General features: G+C 36.6%; 1 protein-coding gene across 1 annotated transcript in view; it reads right to left on the minus strand.

Annotated features, from left to right (window-relative positions):
• Positions 1 to 215: 215 nt before the first annotated feature.
• The window catches only part of LOC121376939 (tetratricopeptide repeat protein 39C-like), a 46,140-nt gene continuing 21,905 nt past the window's right edge, over positions 216 to 24,450 (minus strand). Inside the window, exons 6-13 of the mRNA XM_041504748.1 lie at positions 20,687 to 20,780; positions 19,918 to 20,025; positions 13,915 to 14,024; positions 11,675 to 11,798; positions 8,617 to 8,714; positions 7,899 to 8,003; positions 5,601 to 5,639; positions 216 to 4,224 (exon numbers count right to left, since the gene is read on the minus strand). Coding sequence (XP_041360682.1) covers positions 4,111 to 4,224; positions 5,601 to 5,639; positions 7,899 to 8,003; positions 8,617 to 8,714; positions 11,675 to 11,798; positions 13,915 to 14,024; positions 19,918 to 20,025; positions 20,687 to 20,780 — 792 coding nt within the window. The 3' untranslated portion in view covers positions 216 to 4,110. The remainder of the gene's footprint in view (positions 4,225 to 5,600; positions 5,640 to 7,898; positions 8,004 to 8,616; positions 8,715 to 11,674; positions 11,799 to 13,914; positions 14,025 to 19,917; positions 20,026 to 20,686; positions 20,781 to 24,450) is intronic.

The following is a 24,450-nucleotide window of genomic DNA, read 5'->3' on the forward strand; positions in this document are numbered from 1 at the left end:
TTAACTTACATAGGGAACCTTCACGTGAGTGGACACCACTGGTTAACTTACATAGGGAACCTTCACGTGAGTGGACACCACTGGTTAACTTACATAGGGAACCTTCACGTGAGTGGACACCACTGGTTAACTTACATAGGGAACCTTCACTTGAATGCAGATACAAACAAAACCCGGCCAGACACATCACAAAAAATAACATAAGTATTAATTTTATTATCTTTTCTTTATTTACATGTGTTTTAGCAAAATGTGGTTGTTATATTATTATCTGATGTCATATAACAGTAAATAAATATGTTGAGTGCATCGTTAAATAAAACATTTCCTTTCGTGTATTTAATGTTAAATAAATTTAAAATAATGGTCATTTCTGTGTCTCAATATTCGTCAAAGTTTTTTGCTAAAAATCACTGATATGACTCTTTTTTGGGGGGTGGTCTGTCCAAGAAGATTAACTTTTCCTTATCTGTTTAAAATGTAGCTAAGGAATATTTTAGGACAAATTGAGAAAAAATTAATTAATTTTATATAAAATGTCTTTTTTCAAAGAATATCAAATGATATCACAAACAAGTCACTGATATTACAAACTAGTTAAATGTGTCACAAACAAATCACTGATATTACAAAATAGTTAATGATATCACAAATCACTGATATTACAAACTAGTTAATGATATCACAAACAAATCACTGATATTACAAACTAGTCAATGATATCACAAACTAGTCAATGATATCACAAACAAGTCAGTGATATTACAAACTAGTCAATGATATCACAAACAAATCACTGATATTAAAACCTAGTTAATGATATCACAAACAAGTCAGTGACATTACAAACTAGTTAATGATATCACAAACTAGTTAATGATATCACAAACTAGTCAATGATATCACAAACAAGTCAGTGATATCAAAAAACAAATGAATATTAAAATGAATCAAGTGATATCAATACAAGCCAGTGAGCTCATAATCAAGTCACTGGTATCACAAACATTACTAATAAATCAATTTCACAAAACAAATCACTAATACATCATCAGTATCACAAACAAAATACTGATATGACAAACTGAGCACTTTTAATAGATCACATGTAACCGGTACATACATACACATGTACACACAGACAGTATACTTCAGATAGAATATTATATAACACAGATCACAATACTCTGTTACATACGCACAGACAAACGTACTTCTTATAAAATGGAATAGTACACTGTGCTGATGGTACAGTAATAGGACTGGCAAGGAAGACACATTATTAGAAATAAAAATGATGGAAAAACCACTTACACACATTATAGATGCATTACTCACTAATCTGTGTCTTTGTAATAGCCATGGTGGTGGAGGGGGGGGGGGGGGGGGGGGGGGGGGTAATATCACAGTAATGTAATTAAATTTCTATTACACTGATTACAATTTAACGTTATCCCATTGGTTCAGCCATAGCAACACGAGTTTGTTCACTGCTTGATGAACGTAAAATTAACATTGTCAGGGAACGTCATATCCGATTACGTCACTTTATTGGTATTTTGTCTTATTGAGCATTATTGTTTATTAACCAAAAAAACCTAATTAAAAATAAAATATGAATATTTAATGTCATTATTAGTAATTATGTTTGAAATTTAGTTATAAGGAGTGTATGTAATTTCTTTTATGTTCATTAAGGTATGAAAAAAAAAATCTTTCACAAACGTGTGTGAACAGCTTCACCAATTCACACACTTTGAGAATGTTTTTTGGGGTTTTTTTGTACTCCGATGAACATAAAATAAATATGAGACAATCCTTAAGTAATTTGGTGGCATGCTATCACTTCTTCTCACCCCAAATACACTCAAAGAGTAACTCTTATGAAAAATAATGCGGGGGAGGGGGGGGGGAATGTGGTTTTGGGTTAATGACTTGTTTTTATTTGCAATGTTTAGGTCACTGGTCTATGTTGAGTTCAAGGGTTTAAAGCATCCCTCTCAATTTTTATGAAAAAGCCAGATACTAAATTATAAAAAAAAACCCATTACAAACTGCAGTTCAAGGTAGGAATTTCTTCAGGAGTAATGTGAAGCCTGCTTTTAGAAATTGCTCGCATACAAAATAACATCAATAAAAGTAGGTTGGTGGGTTGGTCATATTCTTTGTTGTAAATTGGTCCATTATCACAGAAGCACTACATCATTGATTTTTTTTTTTTTTAATCCACACAAAACAACAAACTAAAAACATATATATGTATATCTCGTCATTTAGACATTAAGCATTTTAAAGGGTATAAAAATGTTAAACAACAATATTTAAATATATTTACACTGCATTTTTATAATAGAGAATATATCTGAAATGGTCTTTACATATGGTTGTTATACAAACGATCCTTCATATCAAGTTAAAGTATTTTATCATCCATTAAAGGCTTTTGTAGGAGATATCGCTGGCTATAATTCGTACTATCGCTTCTTTTGTTACGTCACTGTGTATGTTTCAGCACTAAACCTATCATTAGTGACGTCACGTCACAGTCGTTTTGCTAGCTAATGAGTCTACCGCTGCTAAATATAGTGACATTCAACCCAAATTACTGACATTGTTTACAATTGTCGCAAATGAAATGAATACCCGCCTTGTGATATCAAGATATCTTACACAGGGAAGGCCTCGGATTTGATCCTTTTGTGCCAGTAAATGATGATATCACAAGTATCCTCTGTTTATCGTATCAAGTCATGATATTTTGTCAATGTATGTAGTGCTTGTAGGATAAACTGTAAGTTTCAACCAGACGGACTGCACAAAGGTTTTCGAGGACCAAGTATCTTTATAATAAATTACATGTCATAAAAACAAAACCTGTCCTCGACAGAGGAGCTGGCATAACTCGACACCTGCTCCCATGACAGGCGTACGCTACAACAGCTTGCGCTGAACATGCACATTAGACCCTATGATCTGACCTGACCTGACCTTAGAAAACCAGGATGTGAGACCAAATATACATAAGGGAGATAACACATGTAAGGAATAAAACTGAACACTTCTCTAACAACAAGGGAGGTAATAATAATAAGAATGAAAAACCCAGTACAAAACTTGTGTGTACATGTATTAATCAACTAACAAGAATCACACATACATTGAGCATGAATACAAAACACAAACAAATTTCATACGCTATTATACACAGACCACTCAAAACAGAATTATTTTTTGTTAACTGGATATAAAAACTCATATAATGAAAAAAGAGAAGAAAATGTATAATCTATGTTTAAAAATAATAATATATCATATTTGGAAAATTAATAACACCGTGTCACAATCTTATAGATTCATCTCTATCACACAACTACTGGTCCACTTTGGTTTGTTCTTGGATCTCCAAAAATAAGAATAACAAAAATTGGTAAACTATTTTGTCATTAAGAAAAAATGGAGATACATGTAACTCAGTTCAGAATTCTATAAGAACAATAAAAAGTATATAAGTGACTGAAAATCAAATTGCACCATTTCATTTTTCAGAAGAATAAAAAATATAACAGACATTTAGTTCACATTAGGGGAAAATAAGATAGTTAACTCAATTCAGAGTTATGAGAATAAGGGACATAACACAGTTCAGAGTTATGTAAGAATAATAAGGGACATAACACAGTTCAGAGTTATGTAAGAATAAGGGACATAACCCATGGAGAATTTTGTAAGAATAATGAGGGACATAACACAGTCTCAGAATTCTGTAAGAATAATAAGGGACATAACCCATGGAGAATTTTGTAAGCATAATAAGGGACATAACACAGTTCAGAGTTATGTAAGAATAATAAGGGACATAACACAGTTCAGAGTTATGTAAGAATAAGGGACATAACCCATGGAGAATTTTGTAAGAACAATAAGGGACACAACTCAGTGAAGAATTCTGTAAGAATAATAAGGGACACAACTCAGTGAAGAATTCTGTCTGTACATAAAATAATCAGTTGATTTACAAAAAAACAAATATGGCAAAAAGGTTCACTGCTGTAAAAATATATCTGGAAATAACTTATAAAGATTTATGTCAAGACTAAGGGAGGCAACTGTTCATTGTTTAACTGACTGTTTCGAAGTCTGTTTTGAATTACTTTTCAGGTGTTTCAAGGCGTTGTTCACTCGCACATTCAGACGATTCTCAAAATCAAAATCATGGAAATTTTCCTGAAAAAAAAATTAAAAACAAAATTAACCTAATAAAAATTATATTTACTCCTACTTCAAACTTCCAGATTTCATAGAAACAATTGTTTCTAGTAACTACTGGTAAAATCACAGAATGGAAAAAGTTAGTTTGTTTCGTTTACTAACACACTACTAATGCACATTGTTAATCATAACTTACTGGATGTCAAACATTTGATCATTTGTGACTCCTTGTCTGGCAGGATTTGGCTCAGTCGGTTGAGTGCTCAACTGAGGTGCTTGCGTCGCAGGATCAAACCACCTCAATTGATTGGGGTTTTTCTCCTTCCAACCAGTGTACCACAACTGGTCAAAGGCTGTGGTATGTGCTTTCCTGTCTGTGGGAAAGTGTATATAAAAGATCACTTGCTGGATTAGGAAAAATGTAGCGGTTTCCTCTTGTGACCACCAGTCATAATTACCAAAATGTTTGACATCCAACAGCCGATGATTAATAAATCAATGTACTCTAGTGGTGTTGTTAAAACAAACTTTAACTTTGAATGCCATAAAGTTTAAAGTTTGTTTTGCTTAACGACACCACTAGAGCACATTGATGTATTAATCATCAGCTATTGGATGTCAAACATTTGGTAATTTTGACATATAGTCTTAGAGAGGAAACCGGCTACATTTTTGCATTAGTAGCAAGGTATCTTTTATATGCACCATCCCACAGACAAAATATCTCATACCACAGCCATTGATATACCAGTCATGGTGTACTGGCTAGAGCAAAATATAGCCTAATGGGGCAACCGATGAGGTTCGATCCTAGACAGACCGTGCATCAAGCAAGCGCTTGACCATTGGCTACTTCCCTCCCACCTTGAATGCCATGCGATATACGCTGATACAAAAGCCTAAGAATGATGCAATTTCATTGGTTTATTATAAATATTATTACCATACATTATTAAGGGATGAACATTCCACCGTATATCACAAGACTATCAATACGCACAAATTATGTCAAAATATTACCACCCAGTTGGGAAGCATTTATTCTCTAAAATTCCCTACATGGTCAACACAGGCGGCTGTTGTGGTTGAGACAAGGACTGGGATGTAGAGGTGGACAGCGAAAGAAGTTGAAAGACAGGAGGAGTTGCCAGATCAGGAAGAAATGAGATGGAATTCAAAGGAGAGAAAGGAAAGGGGGCAGGCAGTGGGTAATAAATAAAATAAATAAATAAATAAATTAAAATTAAAATTAAAAATTAAACAGGCAGCTAAAAATCGACTATTAATGACATCACTGAAATGGCATTACTAGTCTGCCACTTCTAATTTCAATCTTTCTCACAAAGGGATAACAAAAGCATGTTTTCTAAAACAGTCCCTTCTAAACATACCTTAACTTCGTGTAATAAACGCTTGGCTTCAGCAGTTGTCTGAAAGATATATTGAAAACACATCAGACAAATATACAAGTTACATATATAAATACACCCACCTTGTTTACAAATATACAAGTTACATATATAAATACACCCACCTTGTTTACAAATACACAAGTTACAATTACAAATACACCCACCTTGTTTACAAATACACAAGTTACATATATAAATACACCCAGCTTATTTACAAATATACAAGATACATATATAATACACCCACCTTGTTTACAAATACACAAGTTACATATATAAATACACCCAGCGTATTTACAAATATACAAGTTACATATATAAATACACCCACCTTGTTTACAAATATACAAGTTACATATATAAATACACCCACCTTGTTTACAAATATACAAGTTACAATTACAAATACACCCACCTTGTTTACAAATATACAAGTTACAATTACAAATACACCCACCTTGTTTACAAATACACAATTTACATATATAAATACACCCACCTTGTTTACAAATACACAAGCTACATATATAAATACACCCAGCTTATTTACAAATATACAAGTTACATATATAAATACACCCACCTTGTTTACAAATACACGTTACATATATAAATACACCCAGCTTATTTACAAATATACAAGTTACATATATAAATACACCCACCTTGTTTACAAATATACAAGTTACAATTACAAATACACCCACCTTGTTTACAAATATACAAGTTACAATTACAAATACACCCACCTTGTTTACAAATACACAAGTTACATATATAAATACACCCACCGTGTTTACAAATACACAAGTTACATATATAAATACACCCAGCTTATTTACAAATATACAAGTTACATATATAAATACACCCACCTTGTTTACAAATATACAAGTTACAATTACAAATACACCCAGCTTATTTACAAATACACAAATTATATTGACATATTTTATTTATTTACAAATTCATGTACAAAAGTTTATCTTATTTATGTTTTTAAATACATTGACAAATACACAGTGATAGAAATAAGCAGAATGTTTCACTAATCCACCGGATAAGTACATCTAGAAATCTACTTGTCCATCAATATTTTCACTTGTCCAAATAAGTTGTTGGTTTTATTCAAGAGCAAGGACAATGTTTTTGATTGCTCAAAATGAAACAGTATTATCATTTTTTACTTGTCCACTGGACAACCACTGAGGTACATTTTGCTTGTCCCAGCAGATTATGTATTATCACTTGTCAGGACAAACGGATAAGTGCTTATTTCAAACATTGATACACTCATCTTACAAATACACAAATTACAAATACACCTAACTTATTTACAAATACACAAATTATATTAACAAATACACCCATGTTATTTACCAATACACAAATTACATTACAAATACACCCATGTTATTTACCAACAGACAAATTACATTACAAATACACCCATGTTAAATACATTACAAATACACCCATGTTATTTACCAATACACAAATTACATTACAATACACCTCTTTTGTTTACACAGGGCTCGAACTTAACTTAAAAGTGCTATCGGTAAAGCTCCTCAATGATAGCAGACTGTTCACACCTGGTGTACATTAGCTGCCAGTATATAACAGTAGTACATTTAAAATATGTCTACATACACCAAAATATCCTTTCAGTCTTATTTATTTTCCCATCCTGGACGGAGGAGCTAGCCCAGGCCCAGCACCTACACCCATGACAGGCATGCGCTACAACAGCTTGTTCTGAATGTGCATGTAAAAAGCCTATGACCTGACCTGACCTGACCTGTGTATTAGAAAATGGTGGACCATCATTTTTAGAACACTTATTAGATGTTGACTGGCTTCTCAATGGTACAATGTTTTGTGGCATAAATTGTTTGTCGTGGTTGGTGAGACAAGGACTGGGATGTGGAGGTGGACAGCAAAAGAAGTTGAAAGATAGGAGGGGCTGCCAGATTGGGAAGACATGAGATGGTAGTCAAAAGCGGAGAAAAAAAAGAAAATTTGTTTTAATTGTTTATACGATGCATCATTCTAAAAGTACGCTACATGTATCGAAATTAAATTTTTACCATCAGTACAAAATATAATAAACTGGTTTTGTGAGAAATTTTAATGTTCTGCATTGCATATTTTTCCTGCTATTAAACTTCCAAAAGTTGGATGTTTGTAGTTTGTAGTTTTTTGGAGGGTTTTCCATTTTTTGTTTGGAGGTGGGGGGGGTGACATTTTACCCAGATAATGAGTGATGATACACACCTCTGGAGACTTCATGTATATGGACGCCAACTCAAACATGGCGAATGCTGGAACGTGGTAGTCATCCTTCATTCCCTGGTGACGTGCTAGAGTCTCCTTCAAACACTGGGCGAGACAAACACACACATTAAAAAACAAGAAACATATTGTTACCACTACCATTACTCTTCATTAATTGCAAGTCGTCTTTTACATACATTTTCGTAATGTTGATGTGTTTGTATGTGGATGTGTGTGTGTATTTTTGTGTGTAGAATGTTTTTGTATAGAGATGGATGGATTAGTGAATGAATGAATGAGTGGGTGGTTTTTGGTGTGGGTGAGTTAGCGAGTGAGTGAGTGTGTGGGTGGGTGGGTGGTTGGGTAGGTTTTTTGAGTGAGTGAGTGACTCAGTGACTCAATCAATCAAAGCTACTCCAACATGAAAACTATGTCAACTACTTTCAACTACTGGGTGTCAAACACAATTATTGAATGATTAATGAGCATGTGTGTGTGTGTGTTCCAAAGAATAAACCGTAATGCATTTATCTGTCTACTTTATTACTTTATTACAACAGATGTTAGCAGAGTTCAATCAAATTTGGTCTTACAAATGTGTACCATACTGTTGTGTGAATGAATGAATGTTTAACGACACACCAGCTCAAAAATACACATTGGTGAGACCATACTGTTGTTTTTTCTCACAATAACACAACTCTATAACTGGACCTACGTTAACAGCCATTTCTTCTTCCCCAAGTTCTTTGAAAATTCCTCCTTCCACAAGGCACTTGAGATGTAAGAGCTTGTGGTCCGTCTGCATGTCACACACTGAAACACAGGTCACAGGTTACAAGTCAAGGGTCACAGGTTAAGGTTCACAGGTTTATGCCACTGTAACTGGCGTCAGAGAATTTAACATTTGTGTAAAACATTTATGGGATATGCAAAACCAAATTCAGGAAACCCATTTCGTTTTTACGAAATCCATGATGTGACCATATAAACGCGAGCAATGCGCCAATGAAATTATTACTCTCACAATTTCCTGAGGCTTGCTGTGATGTATTTCTATCACAAACTGTGCTGCTCATAAACAGAAAATCTGGGGTCCTAACTTTATCGTTATAAAATTTTGAGAAAACTTGGAGTGTTTTCTCTTTTATAGATACATCACCTGTCCTCTAAACTAGTGCATATTTCCGACGGTTAGTAAACTGGTCCGAACATCCCAACAGCTAATGGGATGGCCTGAATTCTTCTACTGCGCACTCCTTTCTGTTCCGGTCTTGTGACTGTAACTTCCTTCTTTTTCCTTCGCGTCTTATGGTTCGGACATTCTTTTCTATCTCTCTGTTGTAACCAGAACAGGAAGGGGAGCGCAGTAGAATTCAGGCCATCCCATATATGGGAATATGCACTAGTTTTGAGGACAGGTGATGTTGAAAAGAAATAACTTTATACATAAAGTAGTGTTAAAACCTGAAGCAAAAACATGTTCTGCCAAGATATAGTCTAAACAGTTAACATTTTTCTGCAACAATCAAATATTGTAGAGTAATCAATAGTCACACACATCAATAGTGGCGCAAGTCACATTTTTTCTAAAACTTGCGGTCACGTGCGAACCAGTGAAGTTAAATTTATCAACAAATGTGAAGACAACACAATATGTTTAAAATGAAAAACATTTTGATAAGTGATTTACATCATTTGTTTTTTCAACAGTGAAGAGTCAGTTTTCTCTAATACCAAATATAAGGGTCCAGAGACGGAAATTGCTGAACATGTAAATAGAATGGAGTGCGCGACTATTCGTTATGTTTTACATAGTACGCCAAAAGTGGGTTCTATTTAAAAACTTGCTTTGGCAAATGACTTAAGGCATCACTCAACAGTTTCTATTAAAGTCAGACGCCAGGGGACAATATTTCAAAATCTTAGGTAACCGGAAGTCCGTTCACTTGAGCTTTACTTACGTAACCAATTATCCGGTTACGTGAATATAGTTAGGCCTACCTAATCCTAAAACACGAACTACGGTTCTCTGCTTCATTGATGGTTCAAATGTATTTAAAAATACTCATGATATGGTATAATGTTACAATGTAATTGTTCACCACGTAACTGATTGGCGGTTCTCGTGATTTTAAAGTTGCATAACCAACACACGAACAGAACGATCGTTCTCATGAAATATTGTGCCCTGGACGTTATCTAAAAGATGGATGTCAGATGTTTGGACACGGGTGCAATTTCAGTGTTTTCCATAGGCGCTACCATTCAGCATGGGCCATAACTCTTAAGATTTTAATAATTGATAGTCACATTGGTAGAGATCAACCAATCAATTTTTAATTATAATGTAGCATTAGCACATCACTAGTATACGTAAACATACAAAACTTCACATACGTCGTTTTCGATTCCTATTTATTGCACCAGTTTATTTGGCGCAAGGCTATAAACCACGAGACAGTGTAATGGTCTAGTGGTATGTAACTATGTTTTTGTGCAAGGCTATAAACCACGAGACAGTGTAATGGTCTAGTGGTATGTAACTATGTTTTTGTGCAAGGCTATAAACCACGAGACAGCGTAATGGTCTAGTGGTATGTAACTATGTTTTTGTGCAAGGCTATAAACCACGAGACAGCGTAATGGTCTAGTGGTATGTAACTATGTTTTTGTGCAAGGCTATAAACCACGAGACAGCGTAATGGTCTAGTGGTATGTAACTATGTTTTTGTGCAAGGCTATAAACCACGAGACAGCGTAATGGTCTAGTGGTATGTAACTATGTTTTTGTGCAAGGCTATAAACCACGAGACAGCGTAATGGTCTAGTGGTATGTAACTATGTTTTTGTGCAAGGCTATAAACCACGAGACAGCGTAATGGTCTAGTGGTATGTAACTATGTTTTTGTGCAAGGCTATAAACCACGAGACAGCGTAATGGTCTAGTGGTATGTAACTATGTTTTTGTGCAAGGCTGCAAGGCTATAAACCACGAGACAGCGTAATGGTCTAGTGGTATGTAACTATGTTTTTGTGCAAGGCTATAAACCACGAGACAGCGTAATGGTCTAGTGGTATGTAACTAACTATGTTTTTGTGCAAGGCTATAAACCACGAGACAGGGTAATGGTCTAGTGGTATGTAACTATGTTTTTGTGCAAGGCTATAAACCACGAGACAGCGTAATGGTCTAGTGGTATGTAACTATGTTTTTGTGCAAGGCTATAAACCACGAGACAGCGTAATGGTCTAGTGGTATGTAACTATGTTTTTGTGCAAGGCTATAAACCACGAGACAGCGTAATGGTCTAGTGGTATGTAACTATGTTTTTGCGCAAAATAAACGAGTGCAGTAAATACAAAGTGAAAATAACGTATGTGAAGTTGTGTATTTCTTACATACCTTCTTTTATTCTTTACAAAAATGGTTTTTAATTTAACGTCATAACTACATCGTCTTAAATCTATTAAGCAATCTTCCTTTCATGGATTTATTTAATGTTAAGAATCATACTCTACAGTAATCTTCTGTAATGTTTCAAATACGATGCGACGTCATTTGTAAATCAGACATGACGTCAGTAATAAAAGGCGCTAACTCCAATAAAAATTAAAAGGGAATTCTCCATTTAAAAGTTCCGGTCCAGATCGCATTACATATATGTGTGATACAAAATAAATTTATCACACAGTTTGAAAATGTCTTTATCACTATAGTAAGATTGAATAGGTGTGTAATAAAATATTTTCGTCTCCTATATCAATTGTCTTACCTTTGAGCATGGGCTGTAACTCTTCAGCGGTGCACGTTGGAAGCGCGTGCCACAGGAAGAGGAGCTCGAGAGCCAACAGACGGCAGTGTTCTTGAGTGGGAGTAACTTTCTTGAACTTCTCCGCCTGAAACAAACAAGTCAACTGTGACATGGGAGATGTGTCTCACACTGTCTGAGAAACACGGGAGATGCGTCTCACACTGTCTGAGAAACACGGGAGATGCTTCTCACACTGTCTGAGAAACACGGGAGATGCATCTCACACTGTCTGAGAAATACGGGAGATGCGTCTCACACTGAGAAACATGGGAGATGCGTCTCCCACTGTCTGAGAAAAATGGGAGATGCATCTCACACTATCTGAGAAACATGGGAGATGCGTCTCACACTGTCTGAGAAACACGAGAGATGTCTCACACTGAGAAACACGGCAGATGTCTCACACTGTCTGAAAAACACGGCAGATGTGTGTCACACTGTCTGAGAAACACAGGAGATGTCTCACACTGTCTGAGAAACACGGGAGATGTGTCTCACACTGTCTGAGAAACACGGGAGATGTCTCACACTGTCCGAGAAACACGGGCTCACACTGTCTGAGAAACACGGGAGATGCGTCTCACACTGTCTGAGAAACATGGGAGATGCATCTCACACTGTCTGAGAAACACGAGAGATGTGTCTCACACTGAGAAACACGGCAGATGTGTCTCACACTGTCCGAGAAACACAGGAGATGTCTCACACTGTCTGAGAAACATGGGTGATGTGTCTCACACTGTCTGAGAAACACGGGAAATGCGTCTCACACTGAGAAACACGGGAGATGCATCATCTCACACTGTCTGAGAAACACGGCAGATGTGTCTCACACTGTCTGAGAAACACGGCAGATGTCTCACACTGTCTGAGAAACACGGGCTCACACTGTCTGAGAAACACGGGAGATGCGTCTCACACTGTCTGAGAAAATACCATAAAATCAGTACATGGATTAATTAATTAGTTTGTTTGTTTTGTTTAACAATTAATTAATTAATTAATCATCGGCTATTGGATATCAAACGTTTGGTAATTCTGACTCGTAGTCATCAGATGAAACCTGCTACATTTTTCCTAATGCAGCAATGGTTCTTTTATATGCACTTTCACACAGACAGGAAAGCACATACCACGGCCTTTGTCCAGTTGTGGTGTACTGGCTGGATCCTGCGACGTAAGCACCTCAAGCGAGTGCTGAACCGACTGAGTTAAATCCCGCTGCGGTACATGGATTAATCCAGGATGTTTCACAAGGGTCCTGTGTCCGATGAGATGGAAACATTTGCACTATTACATGTATATTATACATGGGATATTTTTTGAGGCCACTGAACAATGCAGTACACCACAACTGGACAAAGGCCGTGGTATGTGCTTTCCTGTCTGTGTGAAAGTGCATATAAAAGAACATTAATTTACAAAAACAGACATAATTAAATATATATATATATATACTGGACATTTTTAGTACACAAATTGGGAATTTTCAGCGTCACTTTCTTTCCTAAAAGGGGCCACAGAACGCCTGAATCAATCTCTGTAGTAATAACAATACTAACACACTATACTTCAACTTCAGCCCAACTCGCTAATTTTGTTTAACAAAGTAAAGACCGGGCTTGGTGGCGCAGTGGTTAACCCATCAGACTACAGGCTGGTAGGTATAGGGTTCACAGCCTGGTACTGGCTCCCACCCAGAGTGAGTTCTTAAGGGCTCAGTGGGTAGGTGTAAGACCACTACACCCTCTTCTCTTTCACTAACAACTAACCAACTAACAACTAACCCACTGTCCTGGACAGACAGCTCAGATAGCTGAGGTGTGTGCCCAGGACAGCGTGCTTGAACCTTAATTGGATATAAGCACGAAAAATAAGTTGGAACGAAATGAAATAACTAAGTAAAGACGACAACTTTCACATTCTTTGAAAAACAGTCACAGCGCTTGCACTTTTAAACAATGGCACCGATGGCAACTGCTATAGTTACAATTTGAATTGCAAAAGGTCAGGGGCTGTGGGAATTTCCCTATTAACTCAGTTGGTAGAGCGCTGACCTCTCTTACTGAGTCAGAGGGACGTAGCTTCACTTGCGGGGGGGGGGGGGAGAGAATATGTAGTAGTGTTGGTATAAAGTACTCCTACTGGCAGTAGCTAGTGACAATTTCCCCATTAGTTGGTAGAACGTTGATTTCTCTTACCCTGCGGTTGACAAAGGCCTCGATTTGATTGTTCTTCCTCTTCACCAGCGACGGAACTTGTTTCAGCATTTCGTGAGCTTTTTCTACTTCACCCATCGATCCAAGGCACACTGACAGACAGACGGTATCATTTGTAAGTACATAAAATAACACAATACATATTAAATACATATTTAAACACCATTACTAATAAAACAGATAAATAAAGACAATTCTGACTGTGCAATAAAAATTATATTTTACTGAACTTATGTGTAATACAAAATCTTGCATGCGTAGTATGTGTTCACTCGAATGACGTCATGTCCCTAGCTAGGATGCTCAGCGATCTGCCAATTCCATAAAATTCTATCAACTTTCCAGATGAAGAAAGTTGAGTTATTTAATTAAATGTTTTGCTAACCATAATCTTTTCGCCATGTTCATTATTCAGGGCAAGCTCTCACACTCGCCAAGTTCACCAAATGCGAATTTTAAAAAACATTGGAGAAATTTATTTTAATTTCGCAAATAAATTTCTTTGAGTAATTATTACCGTATTAGAAAATATCTGGGTTCTTGCAATTTTTAAAGTTTAAATAGATGATTTGGTGAAATTTACTGCTCACCCTGAGCTAGCCCTGTAATTGCGCTTGTTTATAGTGCGCAAGATTTAAACCACTCTCATGGTATAATATTCTTGCGCACTATAAACAAGTGCAATAAACAACAAGGCAAAACAACTGGTATGTGGTTGAGTATTTATTTATAGTGCGCAAGATTTAAACCACTCTCATGGTATAATATTCTTGCGCACTATAAACGAGTGCAATAAACAACAAGGCAAAACAACTGGTATGTGGTTCTGTATTTATTTATAGTGCGCAAGATTTAAACCACTCTCATGGTATAATATTCTTGCACACTATAAACGAGTGCAATAAACAACAAGGCAAAACAACTGGTATGTGGTTCTGTATTTATTTATAGTGCGCAAGATTTAAACCACTCTCATGGTATAATATTCTTGCGCACTATAAACGAGTGCAATAAACAACAAGGCAAAACAGCTGGTATGTGGTTCTGTATTTATTTATAGTGCGCAAGATTTAAACCACTCTCATGGTATAATATTCTTGCGCACTATAAACGAGTGCAATAAATAACAAGGCAAAACAACTGGTATGTGGTTCTGTATTTATTTATAGTGCGCAAGATTTAAACCACTCTCATGGTATAATATTCTTGCGCACTATAAACGAGTGCAATAAACAACAAGGCAAAACAACTGGTATGTGGTTCTGTATTTATTTATAGTGCGCAAGATTTAAACCACTCTCATGGTATAATATTCTTGCGCACTATAAACGAGTGCAATAAACAACAAGGCAAAACAACTGGTATGTGGTTCTGTATTTATTTATAGTGCGCAAGATTTAAACCACTCTCATGGTATAATATTCTTGCGCACTATAAACGAGTGCAATAAACAACAAGGCAAAACAACTGGTATGTGGTTCTGTATTTATTTATAGTGCGCAAGATTTAAACCACTCTCATGGTATAATATTCTTGCGCACTATAAACGAGTGCAATAAACAACAAGGCAAAACAACTGGTATGTGGTTCTGTATTTATTTATAGTGCGCAAGATTTAAACCACTCTCATGGTATAATATTCTGGCGCACTATAAACGAGTGCAATAAACAACAAGGCAAAACAACTGGTATGTGGTTCTGTATTTATTTATAGTGCGCAAGATTTAAACCACTCTCATGGTATAATATTCTTGCGCACTATAAACGAGTGCAATAAACAACAAGGCAAAACAACTGGTATGTGGTTCTGTATTTATTTATAGTGCGCAAGATTTAAACCACTCTCATGGTATAATATTCTTGCGCACTATAAACGAGTGCAATAAACAACAAGGCAAAACAACTGGTATGTGGTTCTGTATTTATTTATAGTGCGCAAGATTTAAACCACTCTCATGGTATAATATTCTTGCGCACTATAAACGAGTGCAATAAACAACAAGGCAAAACAACTTGTATGTGGTTCTGTATTTATTTATAGTGAGCAAGATTTAAACCACTCTCATGGTATAATATTCTTGCGCACTATAAACAAGTGCAATAAACAACAAGGCAAAACAACTTGTATGTGGTTCTGTATTTATTTATAGTGCACAAGATTTAAACCACTCTCATGGTATAATATTCTTGCGCACTATAAACGAGTGCAATAAACAACAAGGCAAAACAACTGGTATGCGGTTCTGTATTTATTTATAGTGCACATGATTTAAACCACTCTCATGGTATAATATTCTTGCGCACTATAAACGAGTGCAATAAACAACAAGGCAAAACAACTTGTATGTGGTTCTGTATTTATTTATAGTGAGCAAGATTTAAACCACTCTCATGGTATAATATTCTTGCGCACTATAAACAAGTGCAATAAACAACAAGGCAAAACAACTTGTATGTGGTTCTGTATTTATTTATAGTGCACAAGATTTAAACCACTCTCATGGTATAATATTCTTGCGCACTATAAACGAGTGCAATAAACAACAAGGCAAAACAACTTGTATGCGGTTCTGTATTTATTTATAATGCGCAAGATTTAAACCACTCTCATGGTATAATATTCTTGCGCACTATAAACGAGTGCAATAAACAACAAGGCAAAACAACTGGTATGCGGTTCTGTATTTATTTATAGTGCACATGATTTAAACCACTCTCATGGTATAATATTCTTGCGCACTATAAACGAGTGCAATAAACAACAAGGCAAAACAACTGGTATGTGGTTCTGTATTTATTTATAGTGCACATGATTTAAACCACTCTCATGGTATAATATTCTTGCGCACTATAAACGAGTGCAATAAACAACAAGGCAAAACAACTGGTATGTGGTTCTGTATTTATTTATAGTGAGCAAGATTTAAACCACTCATGGTATAATATTCTTGCGCACTATAAACGAGTGCAATAAACAACAAGGCAAAACAACTGGTATGTGGTTCTGTATTTATTTATAGTGAGCAAGATTTAAACCACTCTCATGGTATAATATTCTTGCGCACTATAAACGAGTGCAAAAAACAACAAGGAAAAACAACTGGTATGTGGTTCTGTATTTATTTATAGTGAGCAAGATTTAAACCACTCTCATGGTATAATATTCTTGCGCACTATAAACGAGTGCAAAAAACAACAAGGCAAAACAACTTGTATGTGGTTCTGTATTTATTTATAGTGCACATGATTTAAACCACTCTCATGGTATAATATTCTTGCGCACTATAAACGAGTGCAATAAACAACAAGGCAAAACAACTTGTATGTGGTTGTGTATTTATTTATAGTGCACATGATTTAAACCACTCTCATGGTATAATATTCTTGCGCACTATAAACGAGTGCAAAAAACAACAAGGCAAAACAACTGGTATGTGGTTCTGTATTTATTTATAGTGAGCAAGATTTAAACCACTCTCATGGTATAATATTCTTGCGCACTATAAACGAGTGCAATAAACAACAAGGCAAAACAACTTGTATGTGGTTGTGTATTTATTTATAGTGCACATGATTTAAACCACTCTCATGGTATAATATTCTTGCGCACTATAAACGAGTGCAAAAAACAACAAGGCAAAACAACTGGTATGTGGTTCTGTATTTATTTATAGTGAGCAAGATTTAAACCACTCTCATGGTATAATATTCTTGCGCACTATAAACGAGTGCAATAAACAACAAGGCAAAACAACTGGTATGTGGTTCTGTATTTATTTATAGTGAGCAAGATTTAAACCACTCTCATGGTATAATATTCTTGCGCACTATAAACGAGTGCAATAAACAACAAGGCAAAACAACTGGTATGTGGTTCTGTATTTATTTATAGTGAGCAAGATTTAAACCACTCTCATGGTATAATATTCTTGCGCACTATAAACGAGTGCAAAAAACAACAAGGCAAAACAACTGGTATGTGGTTCTGTATTTATTTATAGTGAGCAAGATTTAAACCACTCTCATGGTATAATATTCTTGCGCACTATAAACGAGTGCAAAAAACAACAAGGCAAAACAACTTGTATGTGGTTCTGTATTTATTTATAGTGCACATGATTTAAACCACTCTCATGGTATAATATTCTTGCGCACTATAAACGAGTGCAATAAACAACAAGGCAAAACAACTTGTATGTGGTTGTGTATTTATTTATAGTGCACATGATTTAAACCACTCTCATGGTATAATATTCTTGCGCACTATAAACGAGTGCAAAAAACAACAAGGCAAAACAACTGGTATGTGGTTCTGTATTTATTTATAGTGAGCAAGATTTAAACCACTCTCATGGTATAATATTCTTGCGCACTATAAACGAGTGCAATAAACAACAAGGCAAAACAACTTGTATGTGGTTGTGTATTTATTTATAGTGCACATGATTTAAACCACTCTCATGGTATAATATTCTTGCGCACTATAAACGAGTGCAAAAAACAACAAGGCAAAACAACTGGTATGTGGTTCTGTATTTATTTATAGTGAGCAAGATTTAAACCACTCTCATGGTATAATATTCTTGCGCACTATAAACGAGTGCAATAAACAACAAGGCAAAACAACTGGTATGTGGTTCTGTATTTATTTATAGTGAGCAAGATTTAAACCACTCTCATGGTATAATATTCTTGCGCACTATAAACAAGTGCAAAAAACAACAAGGCAAAACAACTGGTATGTGGTTCTGTATTTATTTATAGTGAGCAAGATTTAAACCACTCTCATGGTATAATATTCTTGCGCACTATAAACGAGTGCAATAAACAACAAGGCAAAACAACTGGTATGTGGTTCTGTATTTATTTATAGTGAGCAAGATTTAAACCACTCTCATGGTATAATATTCTTGCGCACTATAAACGAGTGCAATAAACAAGGCAAAACAACTGGTATGTGGTTCTGTATTTATTTATAGTGAGCAAGATTTAAACCACTCTCATGGTATAATATTCTTGCGCACTATAAACGAGTGCAATAAACAACAAGGCAAAACAACTGGTATGTGGTTGTGTATTTATTTATAGTGCACATGATTTAAACCACTCTCATGGTATAATATTCTTGCGCACTATAAACGAGTGCAATAAACAACAAGGCAAAACAACTGGTATGTGGTTGTGTATTTATTTATAGTGCACATGATTTAAACCACTCTCATGGTATAATATTCTTGCGCACTATAAACAATTGCAATAAACAACAAGGCAAAACAACTGGTATGTGGTTGTGTATTTATTTATAGTGCACATGATTTAAACCACTCTCATGGTATAATATTCTTGCGCACTATAAACGAGTGCAATAAACAACAAGGCAAAACAACTGGTATGTGGTTGTGTATTTATTTATAGTGCACATGATTTAAACCACTCTCATGGTATAATATTCTTGCGCACTATAAACGAGTGCAATAAACAACAAGGCAAAACAACTGGTATGTGGTTGTGTATTTATTTATAGTGCACATGATTTAAACCACTCTCATGGTATAATATTCTTGCGCACTATAAACGAGTGCAATAAACAACAAGGCAAAACAACTGGTATGTGGTTCTGTATTTATTTATAGTGAGCAAGATATAAACCACTCTCATGGTATAATATTCTTGCGCACTATAAACGAGTGCAATAAACAACAAGGCAAAACAACTGGTATGTGGTTGTGTATTTATTTATAGTGCACATGATTTAAACCACTGTCATGGTATAATATTCTTGCGCACTATAAACGAGTGCAATAAACAACAAGGCAAAACAACTGGTATGTGGTTCTGTATTTATTTATAGTGAGCAAGATTTAAACCACTCTCATGGTATAATATTCTTGCGCACTATAAACGAGTGCAATAAACAACAAGGCAAAACAACTGGTATGTGGTTGTGTATTTATTACAGTGTGTGTTTATCACAGTCTAACTCACCTGCCACCAGGTAGGAGTAATACGCCTTCGACCACTTTGATTCTTTGTTGAGTCGCGTGAACGCCTCCAAACACTTGTCCCAGTTCAGTTTCAGAAGGTTACACCACGCTGTACAAAACAGGAAACACTTCAATTCAACTTACAACACAGACTTCTCTTTTAAAGCATAAGTTAAAATTAAGTCTAAAAACAAGCATTCTGAGAGTACTGCTAAAACAATACATGTCCACTACTGGATGCAACACATTTTCTTATCTCCTAAGTTCAAGGGCCATAACTCTGTCAAAAATGGGTAAATTGCTATGAAAGTCAAACTTGATATGTAGCTATACATGATAAAGTTATACAAAATATTTCAGGTCAATATCTTGAGGCATTGTGAAAACAAAGTCCAGAAACCTATATGTGGGACAGACAGACGTATGGACGGATGGACGGACAGACAGACAGATACAGACAGAGACAGACAGACAGACAAAGATAGACAGACAGACATACAGACAGACACAGACATACAGACACAGACAGACAGACAGACAGACACAGACAGACAGACAGACAGACAGAAGGATGGACACAAAACATACAGTGCCCTCTGGTTGGACCGGTAGGGGACTAATAAAAATTCTACATTGTCCAAGAATCAAGACTCATTTAAAGGGAGTATCCTGAGTTTGTAGCCGTTTTCGGAAAATAAAATATTTTTACATTATTAAAATTACAATTTACCTCCATTTTCTTGCTTACGATACAAATATTTCTCACTTACCGATTTCATACAGACACATGAGTTCTATTTCTCGCTGTCCACACGACTCGTCTAAAGCTTTGTGATATATTACTAAGGAAGCATCATTTTCTTTCTGAAAATATATAAATTTTCACAATTACTGTGCAATCACTGTGGTTTGTGGTAAGGTGGCTTATCACTGTGGTTTGTGGTAAGGTGGTTTATCACTGTGGTTTGTGGTAAGGTGGTTTATCACTGTGGTTTGTGGTAAGGTGGCTTATCACTGTGGTTTGTGGTAAGGTGGCTTATCACTGGGGTTTGTGGTAAGGTGGTTTATCACTGGGGTTTGTGGTAAAGTGGTTTATCACTGGGGTTTGTGGTAACATGGTTTATCACTGTGGTTTGTGGTAAGGTGGTTTATCACTGTGGTTTGTGGTAAGGTGGTTTATCACTGGGGTTTGTGGTAAGGTGGTTTATTACTGGGGTTTGTGGTAAGGTGGTTTATTACTGGGGTTTGTGGTAAGGTGGTTTATTACTGGGGTTTGTGGTAAGGTGGTTTGTGGTAAGGTGGTTTATTACTGGGGTTTGTGGTAAGGTGGTTTATTACTGGGGTTTGTGGTAAGGTGGTTTATCACTGTGGTTTGTGGTAAGGTGGTTTATTACTGTGGTTTGTGGTAAGGTGGTTTATTACTGGGGTTTGTGGTAAGGTGGTTTATTACTGGGGTTTGTGGTAAGGTGGTTTATTACTGGGGTTTGTGGTAAGGTGGCTTATTACTGGGGTTTGTGGTAAGGTGGTTTGTGGTAAGGTGGTTTGTGGTAAGGTGGTTTATTACTGGGGTTTGTGGTAAGGTGGTTTATTACTGGGGTTTGTGGTAAGGTGGTTTATTACTGGGGTTTGTGGTAAGGTGGTTTATTACTGGGGTTTGTGGTAAGGTGGTTTGTGGTAAGGTGGTTTATTACTGGGGTTTGTGGTAAGGTGGTTAGGTGGTTTGTGGTAAGGTGGTTTGTGGTAAGGTGGTTTATTACTGGGGTTTGTGGTAAGGTGGTTTATTACTGGGGTTTGTGGTAAGGTGGTTTATTACTGGGGTTTGTGGTAAGGTGGTTTGTGGTAAGGTGGTTTATTACTTTGGTTTGTGGTAAGGTGGCTTATTACTGGGGTTTGTGATAAGGTGGTTTGTGGTAAGGTGGCTTATCACTGTTGTTTGTGGTAAGGTGGCTTTTTACTGGGGTTTGTGATAAGGTGGTTTGTGGTAAGGTGGCTTATCACTGTTGTTTGTGGTAAGGTGGCTTTTTACTGGGGTTTGTGATAAGGTGGTTTGTGGTAAGGTGGCTTATCACTGTTGTTTGTGGTAAGGTGGCTTTTTACTGCTCAAAATTCATGTTGTTGAGAGGCACACAATCATTGCCACTGTCAGTTTTAACTGGACCCAAATACTACACACTGAGGAACTGTTCCAAATTAGACTCCTAATTAGACAAATGGTGTAAGTTTTTATTACATAACATTTAGAGAAATATCTTAAAATATCAGTCAAATAAAAGAGTTATCAGTCACTCAGTGACGATAACACATTTTAGAGTCAAAATTTCACTCTAAAATGTGTTATCTTCACTGTAGAAAGTGTAATCTTCACTGTAAGAAAGCCGGAACTATTTTGCTGCTGGCATTTCAAAAATATGGAGAAAACTTGAGGTGTTTTCTCTTTTATAGATACATCACCTGTCCTCATAACTAGTGCATATTCCCTACGATTAGTAGACTGGTCTGAACATCCCAACAGCCAGTGGGATGGCTTAACTTCTTCCACTGTGTACCCTTCCTGTTCCGGTCACATGACTACAACTTCCTTCTTTTCCCTGAGCGAATCGCATGGAGAACTGGAAGAGGGGAGGAAGGGTGGGAAATCATTCCATGAGGACAGGTGATGTATCTATAAAAGAGAAAACACCTCAAGTTTTCTCCATTTCTTTTCAACATCACCTGTCCTCATAACTAGTGCAGCATTCAACAGAAGGTGGCGGGTTCCATACTCCGAAGATACACAAGTCTTCACCCCATGGACCGGTAAGAACTGACAGTGGAAGAAAACAAGCCAACCAAAATTAGCCCATCTTTCAACGATGCATGCCAACCAATATCCATGCTGTTAGTATTGGTAGTGGGAAGGAAGCATCCGTCAGTAGTGTGGATGAACGAAGTCATGAGTTACGAAAAGGGTCACAAATTCGTTCTCCAACAAGGAAGTTCTAAAAGGTGGGTATGCGTCACCACCGCGGATGCAGGTGTTAGGTAACCAACCAACCAACAATTGTATACCAACGGAAACAAATATGGTGGAAGCATCCATCAGAACATTAAACCAACAAAACCCCGATTTTTTCTTACTAGTAAAATGGTGGATAAGTTAGTTCAAATAATAGGAAACAGGTCGTTAGTGTGCAGTGCATTAACTAACTAGTGTTATCCATACAAAAAGTCCCAACACCAACCAGTGCAAAACTTCAGCAAGGTGTGCAAAACAATTTGTCAAATGAAGTCCTCACCTGTTGATTCCGTATCAATGACGATGAGGACGACCAGAGTTAATCAATGTTTGAGCTGCAACCACCGGACCCAGATGATGGAATCCCTCTACATCTTCAGTCTATACATCTCGCAGATAGTAGTTAGCAAAGATGGAATCGGTGGCCCAATCACACCCGGATACAATAATGGATACCAGAGTGTTACACAGTTCGTGTGGGTTAGAACCCGATGGTGGAGGTAATCCAGCTGATTTGTAGGCACACAAAATCATGGATCAGATCCAAGTAGACACCGTGTTTTTAGTAATGTCTTTTAGATATCTCTGATTACAAGAGAGAAACAATCTCTTTCGATGTTAGCGAAAAGAGGCAGTTTTCTCCAAATACAGCTTAAGGGCTCGAACAGGACACAACGACAAGTCTTCCACGATAGACGAGAGTGCTGTAACATCATGAGTACGAGGACATTGATCAGGCAGTTGATTTTTAGCAACAAAGTTCATCAAAAGTCCCAATGACACTGAAGAGTAATCGCGATTAAAACGCACCATGTCGACATCTTAGGCATGTATTTCCGATACTCTTGCTGCCGTAGCGAACCCAAGCAGGAATACCGTCTTCCGTGTCCAAACCTCTAAGGAGGCTTCCGCAACAGGCTCATAAGGTGCTTGAGATAAAGCTCTCAGAATTAAATTAACGTCCCATTTCGGAGGACGAAACCTCTGAATTTGATCCTCGTGCTTAAATCCTTTAATCATGGAATGAATTTCAGGAACAGCAGCTAATTTAGTACCGGTGGCCGAGTCACGAACCGTTGCAATAACTGAAACGTATCCCGCAATCGTAGATCCTTTCAGTTTCAATTGTGACCTGAGACATAGCAGGAAATCAGCAAGTCTTTCCACGCGAATAGTCGGAGGTGTTATTTTTTTACTAAGGCACCATCGATGAAAGCATAACCAGCGCACATTACATGCAGCAGTAGAATCTGTGTGTGCTTTCAATATCGCCGATGTGGTTTGTGAAGTGAATCCCTTCTTCCTTAAACCCTCGGAGATAATGTCCACGAGTGTAGTTGATACAAGCTTGGATTTGGATGATGCTGTCTCGAAGTGGGATGTATCAAGAGATGATCCCAATCTGGTAGCGGTAGTGGATCTGGTTCCGCCAGATGTAGAAGGTCTGGATACCAAATTCGGCTTGGCCAATTTGGAGCGATGAGAAGTAATCGGCAGTGGAACTCCTGAAATCGCTGGAGAACTCGTGGTAGTAATATT

The sequence above is a fragment of the Gigantopelta aegis genome, chromosome 7 (assembly GCF_016097555.1).
Source record: "Gigantopelta aegis isolate Gae_Host chromosome 7, Gae_host_genome, whole genome shotgun sequence".
NCBI lineage: Eukaryota > Metazoa > Mollusca > Gastropoda > Neomphalida > Peltospiridae > Gigantopelta > Gigantopelta aegis.